The sequence below is a fragment of the Aplysia californica genome, unplaced genomic scaffold, assembly GCF_000002075.1.
Source record: "Aplysia californica isolate F4 #8 unplaced genomic scaffold, AplCal3.0 scaffold01115, whole genome shotgun sequence".
In the NCBI taxonomy this organism is placed as follows: Eukaryota; Metazoa; Mollusca; class Gastropoda; order Aplysiida; family Aplysiidae; genus Aplysia; species Aplysia californica.
Window position 1 is genome coordinate 88,868 of NW_004798385.1, and position 11,356 is coordinate 100,223.

General features: G+C 40.0%; 1 protein-coding gene across 1 annotated transcript; it reads right to left on the reverse strand.

Moving 5' to 3' along the window:
* Positions 1-1,165: 1,165 nt before the first annotated feature.
* LOC101856390 (mitochondrial thiamine pyrophosphate carrier) lies at positions 1,166-10,879 on the reverse strand. Its single transcript, XM_013090033.2, has 6 exons — positions 10,697-10,879; positions 8,098-8,257; positions 7,374-7,526; positions 6,681-6,860; positions 6,311-6,497; positions 1,166-5,241 (listed from the first exon to the last, which is right to left on the reverse strand). The coding sequence occupies exons 2-6, from the start codon at positions 8,224-8,226 to the stop codon at positions 4,925-4,927; spliced, it is 966 nt and encodes a 321-aa protein (XP_012945487.1). The 5' UTR covers positions 8,227-8,257; positions 10,697-10,879; the 3' UTR covers positions 1,166-4,924.
* Between the last annotated feature and the right edge of the window lie 477 nt (positions 10,880-11,356).

An 11,356-nucleotide genomic window follows, 5' to 3' on the forward strand; every position in this document is an offset into this window, starting at 1 on the left:
TGTGTGTTGGTTCCATATCTGAATGCATGTGATCTTATTCTTATGGTCTGAATGCCATAAATAACCCAACACCCCCCCCCTCTCATCATATTTTTCCCCGATCCGGTGTCTGTAGTTGGAAGAGAGCGTGGTGTGAATGAATGATACGAACATGATACCTAATATATTTTTTCTGATCTGATACGCCACGGTGTTAAGAGACCTGTGCAGCATTGTTCATTTACACACATAGTAACCCTGACGGAAATTTCGTCTCATTTTTGTTGTATGAATTCATTTTCAAACCACAAACTTTTAAGATATGTTTACACATTGTTTTAGCCTTTTAGTACCTTTTGATAATGCTGGGATTTTTAAGTATGAAAGACTTACCGCAACATTGTGTCCTTAGCCAGTAGTAGTATGTCGACCTAGTTTTGTGTAAAATCTGTGTCCTCAATGTTCTTACACAGACTAGTAGTTCATGTGCAAACAATAATTTTAGACTCACAAATAAACCACCCTTGTCCCCACCCCCAATCACAGTAATAACGACTCACATATGTACACAACACTGGCACACTTTATACACATTGACTAGCTCTATGTGGTTCCTCATACCATACATCATGTATACTTATGTCATATGGACTTCATTGAAGAATAAACCAATTACATACAGTGATTTCTGAAGTTTATTCATTTTCTTTACCGTGACTTAAAATGCTTTAGTTTGTGCATATAGCCATTACTGTGACCATTCTAGTTTGTTCATTTCCTTTACTGTGGCTACTCTCAATAGTTTGCTCAATTTGCTCAATTCCTTTAAAGTTAAAGTGATCGTTTTAGTTTATTCAATTTTTTAAACTTCCCTTCCCATTTTGACCTCCGATGGGTGTTTGGCGGGGTGCTCTGGTGTGATTTGCTCCTCCTTTCCTATTAAACACCTGTCATCCTCATCTCCCCTTCTTCTTTTTTGTGTTTCTTACTCTTTTGTAACAACTGTAATCTTTGGCAACAATGACCTCATTGTGTAGCAAGTGACGTAAAAGACTTACTAAAACAGTTTGACCTCCCGAACAAGGCAAGATCTGGAAGCGTGCTCTGTGTTTTTGGTAGGCACTATTCCCGACAGATGCCTCACTCATGCCATCCAAGCTGGAAGAACAGCACACACACACATCTATTGTCAAGTTTCACAACTTTATTCTAGGTAAAAACAACATCCCGTTCTCCCTCCCCTCAGACAAAAATATAAAAAAATATGATGAAACAGTAACAGTACTAGCAATAAAATACACAATACATATTCTCATTCAAATTGTGAGGACAACATGATACATCTACTCCTTACAGATTGTGACGAAAAATACCGATGGTGTGTTCAAACCGCGAAAAAAAAAATTGTCTTCTGATTTAAATGGATAGGGGAGACGAGAGTTGGCCCAGAGTACTAGTAGTGCTTGTGGTCAGTAAAGGCATCAGAAACACATGGCCACTCACTGTTGTACTTGTCCTCTACAAATGTAACTTAGTATAAGCAAAGTGAGGGGGTGGACACGAGTCTACCCATTTTGCTTTACGGGAAATCCCAGCCAAACCCTCAAAAACTTTCATCCAACATTCTCAACCTGAAACCCCAAAAAATATATACAGCAGAGCAATCCAAGCTTAAATACACACAACTCAAAAACAATTCCACGCTCGTGTAAAAAATTTGCATCATAATTTCCTGACTATAAATATTTATGTGCATATTCTGTGTATTTCTCATTTCATGCAAAATCTGAACCAGCGGTGGTTTGAGAAAAGAGACTGACCTTGACCTATGTGTCTCAAAAGACACAACTATGATGAGCCAAGGCTTTGCGGTAAAAATCAACAGAATTCAGTTGCTATGGGCACTATATCAGAGCAAGGTGTATTAATATCTGTACTTAAATCATCACAAACTAAAACCAATAAATATTTACAGAGCATTCTCACCGAGTTTAAGTCATCTGTGCTATACAATACAAACACCTCCAGAAATAAAACTAAAAAATTAATTTTCAGCAAGTTATATAAAAACAGCACCACAACAAGACATTCATAACAAAAACAACATGTATGTCCCAGAAAGACATATTTATAGCAACAACTTTACATATCACAAGTCAGAAAGAAAAGACAAGATTGGGACATAGGCTACTGTCACCAGCGTTAGTTTTAAGAGAGTCATCAATCAGCATGTTGATTATCAGAAGTTGGCAGTTTTATACTTTGAGTATAATCATGTGCAGGACTTTGTGACAAAATGGGTTATCTCCAACATTTGACCATTCGCTTTTTCCCCTTTTGATCACTAACAGTAACACTAACGGAATCTTTAATCTTTCTTGCTTCAAAATACAGTTCAGCCTTCTCTAATGGCCACCTGTCTAAGACAATTACCTGTAAGCTACAAATAACCACTTTTATCCTTGACAATGGGTGGCCATTTTGGACAAGTTCAACTAATCTTGTCAACAACCAAAAAATGCGTAGTCATCAAAGATTTTCTACTGCTTTTGATTCAGTTTGATTCAATAAACCAAATCACCAGTTTCTTCAGTGTTTTTCACTTTTTGTCACAAAGTCCTTGGTGAGCACATCACAGAGTGAGGACCCGTGAACTGATCACAGGACGAGAGATTCAACTCATTTCACATTTTGTTTTTGCTGAAGTCAGCAATAATACTGCAGGTTAAAACATTCTGTGAACATAGATCTATGCACACTCATCCGATCATACTGACAACGAGAGTGATAACATTGATATGGCAAAACAAAACAAAAAAGTTTCATAATTAACAAAGCAAGTGTAGCTAACTAGAAAAACAACATTAAAACATTTATACACGTCCATCCTCTCCAGCATCGGTTTTACACCCCCATCCATACAATTAAGATAATTTGGGAGACAGGCTGCTACACCCCTGATTGTACAACTCACATTAGAAGTACAGGCTGCAAACATAAGCCGCAGAACAGGAAAAGTTTAAGTAACCCCCTCTGACCAATTTCGGTCCAGGTGGAAAAACTTTTTTAAAAGACTACATAATCACCGGGAATGTGGATCTACCTACATGCATTCATAAGTTCTTCTATCCTCTTTCAATCTTTTTCACCTATTTCCTCACAACACTTTAAATAATAAATTTGTTACAGACAGTGTTACAACTAATGATGGGTGGCACTGGCAAATAAATAGAGCACTGGTATTTTAGTAGGCTACAACTGGCGCTAAACTTCATTTACTGCCAGTACCAGTACTGGAGATAGATGATGTCAGACGCTCTGCGTGCTGTGTGTCACCCATCTCTCCCCTTTTGTCCATCAGTTCTCCCTTCCCCCCCCCCCCCCCAACCCGGTACTCAAGGCTTTGTGCCAATACTGAGTCTGCCTACCATAAAACCTATGATGGGTAACAGTTTCTGCCCATCTCATCCATGGTTCAGACTCTCTCTCTCTCTGTTTTGTGTGTGGGTCTCTCTCTCGCTCTCTCTCACTCTCCCTCTCTCTCTTTCATACACACACGCACACATAAGATGCACACAATTTTTTTTAAGTAAAACTAAATCAAACCAATATAACAAGTACAAGCAAACAAAATACACAACATTAAACTCACTGAAAACATCCAAGAAAAGGCAACAAAAAGATCTATGAGCATTGTATCAAAATAAATAGCAACAACAAACATTTCTAGAGGACAGAACCTTCCAACAAAACTACACACCATGTGAGGTGGTCTGACAAAATGAGTTACTTCTCACAATCCACTAAAAATGAAGTCATCAGCCCAGGGGTCCAATTTGTAGATTTTCAACTGATACAATTTTCTTCAAGTTTAACATGTTTTTTTATCAATTGTTACTAATACACAGTACAATCTCCACCTATAAACTTGGCGTATCTATCTGTGTCCAAAGTGCAAAAACTGGAGAAGAAACAACTCAGTCTGTCAGCTCACCTCACAAACTGTCGCTGTGGCAAGAAAAGCAAAAACCTCAAATCAGGGTTCATACTGAACTGTCGATTTTTTTCTCCAAGACTTCTACAGGAGTTTTCAAAACCAGATTTTTTTTTTCCAAGACAAATAACGGGCCATTTCGGAAGAAAAATGTTCTTTCGGCGTGCAAAAATATATTACAGTACACTTCAGAATATATGTGAAGTCGAGGCCTTCTTAACTTCGAGGAAACATTTCTACAATAGATCTAGTTAAAAATTTGTTTTTCCAAGAATTTTGCCAATTTCCCAAAGTTCCAAGAGTTTTCCACGTCTTGGAAAATAAAAACAAAATTCCAAGAGTTTTCCAGTTTTCCAAGACCTGTACGAACCCTGTCCAATGTTTTCTCCTGACCCAGTGCAGCAGGAGGCCAGGACGAGGGAAAGTGGAAAGTAAGTAAGTACCCGTGGCCAATATCCTGATCCAAGGGAAAATTTGGGGGGAGGTTGTTTTTTTATTTTGGTTTTGTTTTTTTCTTTTTACGTAAATGATTATAGGCCCCCATTGACAAATCCATGAAAAGATAAATGAACTTTGTGTGGTTTTTCAGCTTTCGCTCTATTCAGCAATCAGTGACATCCAGTTAATTTTTCCAGGCCAACACACATTTAGATGGCAGGCTTCTGACCCTGACAGCCAGGCTGAAAGGGATATATTATAACCTCCCAGCAGAAAGACCGAGCTACGAAATTAAAATTCCCTGCACTCAGGAATCGAAGTTGGGTCTCCTAGGTGCAACAACGAATTGCCTCACCGCTACACCACAGAACACCGGTCTAACCCAGGATGAGAAAAGCGATGACGATGATGACAATGTAAAACAGCGCTACACAGGAAGCTTCTAACATCTCTCTCGCGACAGCGACCATATTTACAGCCCTTTCTGATATAATATCATCTCTCAACGACGTGTCAGGAATTCTGACTGAGATGGTAACGTATAAGCGCGTTGCGGACCTGCTCGTACAGACAGAAGTTGAGGCCGGCGACGCTGGCAGACTTGAGGAGACTGGGGCTGAGCCCCTTGTACAGACCCCGCAGCCCTTCCTCCTTGACCACACAGACCAGACAGTTGATCATCCCGCTGTAGTGACGCACCGCACCAAACGGGCGGCGGGCTGCCTCAAAGCCCTGCACCTGCAGACGTTTCTTGACCACGTCCAGTGGATAGACCAAAAGTTTGGAGCAAAATCCCGACCCCGTTCCGCATAGCAGACTTTCCAAGGACTCTGGGAGTGAAAAAGAAAAGGAATAAAAAATAAAAACAGCATTTAAATTTAACTAACTACAAAAAAAAGAGTTGAAAGGTCAATTTTTTACAGCAGAACATACCCCAGCACAGGGATAACATTGAGGCACACCTGATTCAGCCTGCCTGACATAACAGTTTTCTGGGGTGTGGCCAGTGCACATAGGCCTACTCATCAAACATTTCAACTTCCAGTATATTAAGGGCCAAATACAGTGGAGTCTGCTTTAATCAAACACGGTGAATCCGGAACCAGCGATAAACCAAAAGAAGATCAAGGGGTTTTTTTCCTGTGCAGTTCGAACAATTTCTCTGAACTGAAAACATGGCTAACCCCCGAAAAAATCAAACGGTTTCACAGATTTCGTTTACGCTGACTCCACCGTAGTTTCAACTCCAGTCTACCGTTACAGAGAACGTCCATGGATTGTCGAGTGGAAATGTCATAGAATGTTACGTAACACTATAAAAATATGGTTCACATTAACATAATTAAACACAAAATTTTTAGAAAACCTTTCTCGCTTTGAACGATAATACATGGGAAACTGATCTGCTTTATCCTGATTAATTGATTTGTAACAAGAAACTGATTAGTCTATCATGCGAATAGCAAAAACACACATAACGAACCACTCATATAGAGAACAGATTTTCAGGTCCAAAATTTTTTCCCGTAATGTGTATATTCTTTGTATATAAAAACCATGTAGATGTGTTGCAAACTTCCTCCATAACAAAAAGATTTCCGCATCCCACCGTTTCACTATGTGTGTGCTACACTAGCTTTTGCCCTTAACCCTATCCATACACCCAGGGGTCATTTTGTACCCCCGGGGTTGTATTCTTCACTTTTTCAGAATACTTCTAGTACGAAAATCTCTTTGAAATTTTCAGTATTTCTCAAAAAATCATTTTGACAGACTGCTATGCAAAGCGTACTGATTGGACTAACGAGTAAATTTCCTCTTTAGAAAGTGGTGGCACAGAGTTCCCCACGTTGTATGGATACGATATTAAAACACACCGTACGGATAAGGTTAACGTACCTGGTGGACTTCCACCCCACAGTCCCTTTGCCCTGTGCCACAGGTCGGTGAACAGCGAATACAGGCCGAACTGGAAGCCAATCTGCGGGCCGATGAGGGACATAGCCGGGACGAAGCCCCGGTAGAAACCCCGCACTCCCTCCGTCCTCACAATGACCCTAAACGCATCAGCAGCACTTTTGTACACCTAGAAGGACAGACGTTGGAAGACAACAGTTTAGTCACACAAGGCACAGAGAGAAACTAGAATGACAAAGAAGTATTCAATTCAGCATTCTTTCATCCTTTACAATAGCATAACATACAAACATAAATATACACATATATAATAATTCATCAGTGTTACATAACATACCCATGCCCAACTCACCTTTGGTTCTCCCTGAGCCACGAACCGGGTGCGAATCACATCCACCGGATGCACAAAGGCCATGGATAAGCATCCGCTAATGCCGCCACAGATGGTGTGGTTCACGGAGCGGTACCTCGTGCAGTACCAGGCTGGCAGGACATGCCAGCAACCTTCAGTGAGAACCTCAAAGGACGCATACTGGGGGTAAATAGTATTTTAGCCCATAAAAAAATATTTAAGAATCAGCACATGTCCAGACTCATGGTAAAAACGTTTTTCATTTTTCTTTCTTTCACCAGTTTGCACATTTTCAAGCACCAGTACTAAATTACTGTAAAACTTGTCCATAGTGGTCACACAAGATTACAGAGAAAAGTAAGCATTATTGACAAGGTCTGAGCCATATGCATAAGTGCAAAAACAGGGTAAGTCACATTCTGAGAGATTCGCTTCTTCTTGTCGCTCTATAAAAACAAGAGCATAATTCTTCACAGTTCACACGTTGAAAATTACTTGCATGAAGACACTGGCATATGCCTTGAAGTTATTTACAACATTATCTTTATTCTTAATCATACGTCTACCACGAGACTGTCAAAGGACAAGTTCACACTCAGATCACTGCTTGCAAATCATAGAGATGAACAACGATGCTTTTTCCCCTTGACACTGTAAAGTAAAAATAGGCCCGAAAAGACAAAAAGTAAATACCTGTACTACACCATAGAGAATGGAGAGAACTTGTGCAGGGATGTGACCTTTCCACAAGGCCTTGACCCCTTCCTCCTTGACGATACTGCTCACAGCCTGCGTGATTCCCTGGTACTTGGAACTTTGACTTTTCGTTAAAGGCTCAACCTGTAGCTGTGATTGACAAAAACGACGATCGGTTACTTTTACGCATATATATATATAGATATGTTGTTACTTCTATTTCTACACCCATGTTGTTACTTATTAGGTTACTTTCATACCTATATGTTGTTACTTCTTAGGTTACTTTTACACAGATGTTGTTACTTATCAGATTATTTCTACACCTATGTTGTTGCTTACTTATTTCTACACTTAATAACGGAAACAAAACAAAATTTGTCTTTAAAACCTCCAGGCTGTAAAAATGAGCACATTTTGATTTTATAAATGACGCTCGTAGGCTGACTTGTTGACCAGGATCACAGATTAATCTCTGCGACCACAATTGTGGATGGTTGGTGGGTGCTCTGGTGAGGTTTGCTTCTTCTTTCCTATGATCTATCGTCCTTATTTCCCCTTTTTCTTTTTTATGTTTGTTACTCTCTTGTAACACCTCTAATCTTCTAACGCTCATATGACCTTATGCAGTTGCAAGCGCCGTAAAACCTATACTAAAACTAAAACACGACTGATACCCATCACTGTTACCCTACATGACAATTGTCCCAGAATTTCTTACCTGAAATCTTATCTTGAGAACATCAAGGGGCTGACAGCCCGCCCGGGTCACTGCCCCAGTAACTGCCCCGGCTAGTGCATGCTCTGTGTGGGACAGCTGGACCTTCTCCAGTGGGTTGTAGCCCACCATAGTACAACACAACACTCACCAGGCACATTCACTGAAATGTTACACAAGAATAAAGAAAAGTTTGGCATATAAAAAGACACAATATTCCTTTAACACTTTGCCGCCTCATCTCGCTAATTGGCGATGTTTACCACCCAGTTTCTTTGGATTTTCCCCAAAATATGATGGCAAAGTGTTAATACCAGTCTCTTTTTTAGTGAGGCAATCAAAGATATACGCCATATTTGAAAACAAAACTAATCAAAGATTCTAGAAGTAAAAAATGAATCATTGTAACAGTTTAACTGTCAACATTTTTTTGGAACACTACATTCTTAGTCAACTTTAACCCCTTGACTGCTATATTCTATATCACCCCACATGCTAAGAAAAATTCTTTATGCGCAGATGTCACAGGTAATAATCTGTAATCGACTTGTGTTTGCTTATTATACAGATTGGTAAAACTTATTCCAAGAGAAAGAGAAATAAATATGATTTCATCCATTGACAAGACCTGCATGCATAGAACAAGCCATAACAACGTACACAACTTAAAAGTAGTACTAAGACTGAACATGCACTCCGGTTCTACACACTGGTTCTGTCCACGCAGTGTGTTTGAAAAAGAAATACACTTTGCTTTGTTTTATCGGTAGTAAAGCTTCAAAACTGAGTAGTAGCTGAGATATCAATTAAACAAAACGCAAGTTTCAGTCGCTGTATGGGATTTTACAGAGCTCTGGGCAGAGGAGTATCAAGACGCATGAAATTTATGTCAACAGCACAGTCAAGGTGTTAATTAGGTGTTGTTACATCCCCATTCAATTGACACTATTATTTAGATCACTTTACTTAAGAGGCAGGTATCGACTCAGCATGTTAGCATGGATAACCAGGCCTGAGCTAAACCTAGCCCACTATTTAAACTACCTTCCAACTCTGACACCAGCCCTGCACCCCTAAAATCAAAATTTAGAAGTAAATGGGGCCAAAACCGGAGATTGCCCATGACTATACTACACTAGAAACTACAGTTGGGGCGAGCGGACGGACGGTTTTGTTACTTGCGGACTCTGTCAGAGCGAACGGGTAACGGACGGCCATGTGAGCGAACTGCGAACCTCAAGAAAGTTCGTTTTTTGGGTCCGCTCCACAATTTGACTCTCTCAGCAAGCGGACTGCGGACCTCAAGCCTCAAGTCAGTAAGTTTTTTAGGTCCGCTCCACAATTTTATTCACTGAGGGGGCTGGCGAACGGACGAACTCTAGCAGACAAGATACTCGACGTGAGGTTAGACCCGTCGTCTATCGTTTGTCAATTAGGCCTAATGTTTCAAACCACTAGCGGTGCCACAGGGAGTGAAAGAGGCTGGTGACGTAGTACTATGAGTGTAACCTTTCACCTCCTGTGTGGGCACACTGTGTACGGTCCAATTATCACAAAGGCCGGGGGGGGGTAAGAGAAATTTCTGCCATGAACGCCTAGCTACAATGTGGGGCAGGGTGGTGATTTTTTAATTAATTTTTTTTTTTTGGGGGGGGGGGGGGGGGCTGTAAGTAGTATGCAATGGAAGGAGTCACTCCCCGTCTGTCCGCTCGCTCGAATGCATGGTGTCTCTTCGTCCGCTCGCTGAACAAACTGTTGTCTCTGTCTGATGTGTGTGTAGCTAGTAGTGAACTTCTCTTCACAAGCGGATGGCTTGTTACCCTTCCGCTCGTTTGCGGGTAGTGCCAGAGAGTAGTTCGTTACTCGCGGACGCTAATTTTGCGAGCCTGACCCAACCCTACTAGAGCCTTTTCCCACAGCCTACAAGTACAACCATTGCATCATCATTAGATCAGGATCTAGATCAAGTCATTACGATTGTCTAGACTAAAAAGAGTTTAAGAGTCTTAAGACAAGATAAAATTATTGCTGCTTATCGGTCTTCCTGCTCTCTATACTAGTTACTAGATCTAAATCTAGAAGATCAATTAGGGGCGATAGTTAAGATTCCTGCGTTTAATTCTGATGTGCGTTTTTCATCTGCAATTTACGCTTTTGTCCCTTGATCTACAATCTTACCCAAACCCTGACCCTATCCCTAACCCTGAAAAATGCACATCGGAATTATTAACAATCGCCCAATTAGGATCTCTAGTCTAGATTCTATCTCTAGCCTAGATGCCATGGGTAGATCTATATGTCTGCATGGAATGGACTCTACTAACTAGATCTAGATATCTAGATTCTATACATGATACTCATACCATTATAACTGATTTATAATAAATTCAAACAAGGACAGTCTGGTCGAGATCCAACTCCAATAGGCCTAGAATCTAAAACTAACTAGATTCTAGATCTATTCTAGAACTAGCAAAACTAAAGTTTAAAGGTAAGATTCTCAAAGTCAAAGCTAAAAGTTAGTTTTGTCAAAAGTCAAAGTCAAAAAAGTCATGAACAGTTCATTTGTCGAGTGACGCCAACTTTTCTCCCAATATCATACCCAAGAAATACGTGAAATCATTATGTCATTCCTCTAGACACAGTCCACAACATCTTGAACATCATTTAGCTCAATGAGTCTCATTCGCATTTGGAGCTTCGAAAACACTGCTGTTGTCCGTTAGTTTGCCATGATGATGTTGACATTAGACATCGACATAGACATCGAATGAAATAGAAAGTAAGAATTATATTCTATTTCTTTACACAAAAGAGCATTTGAGTAGTGTCTTCGGCTCTGTTGTATTTAGAGATATTCGAAGTTTCGTTGCATTTTCTTTTAAAAGTAATACATTTTTCTTTCAGGTTGATGAGTGACAAGTTCTGGAATAAGCATAGAAATATCAATTAATGAAAATATTAGTTCAATCGTATTTGTACTGTTTTTAGATTTAGAGACTGCCTTTACAGTGTGCTGTCTAGATGTAACCAATACACGTGTGTTGCCTGTGGTTACTGTATTACTGTGAATGAAACGAGCCGACCACGCAGGAACTTGTATTGTATTCTTATCAATGCTTTGTCTTTGTTTTTTTAATTAAATTTGTTTGCTTGTTTTTCAATTAAAAGGAAGACAAAGTGAGAATATACTTTTTAATGGTATACTATTAAAATAGCCTATCACTAAGCTCCGCTCAGTTTGATTGGGGGGGGAGAGAGA

What these genes read in the sequence shown, in the direction of transcription:
- LOC101856390 (XM_013090033.2), bottom strand. Translation starts at nt 8,226, where the DNA reads ATGGTGGGCTACAACCCACTGGAGAAGGTCCAGCTGTCCCACACAGAG. An exon ending in TTCTCTATGGTGTAGTACAG is followed by an intron (nt 6,861 to 7,373) that starts GTATTTACTTTT and finishes ATTTACCCCCAG; the next exon opens with TATGCGTCCTTTGAGGTTCT. An exon ending in GTGGGGTGGAAGTCCACCAG is followed by an intron (nt 5,242 to 6,310) that starts GTACGTTAACCT and finishes TTTCACTCCCAG; the next exon opens with AGTCCTTGGAAAGTCTGCTA.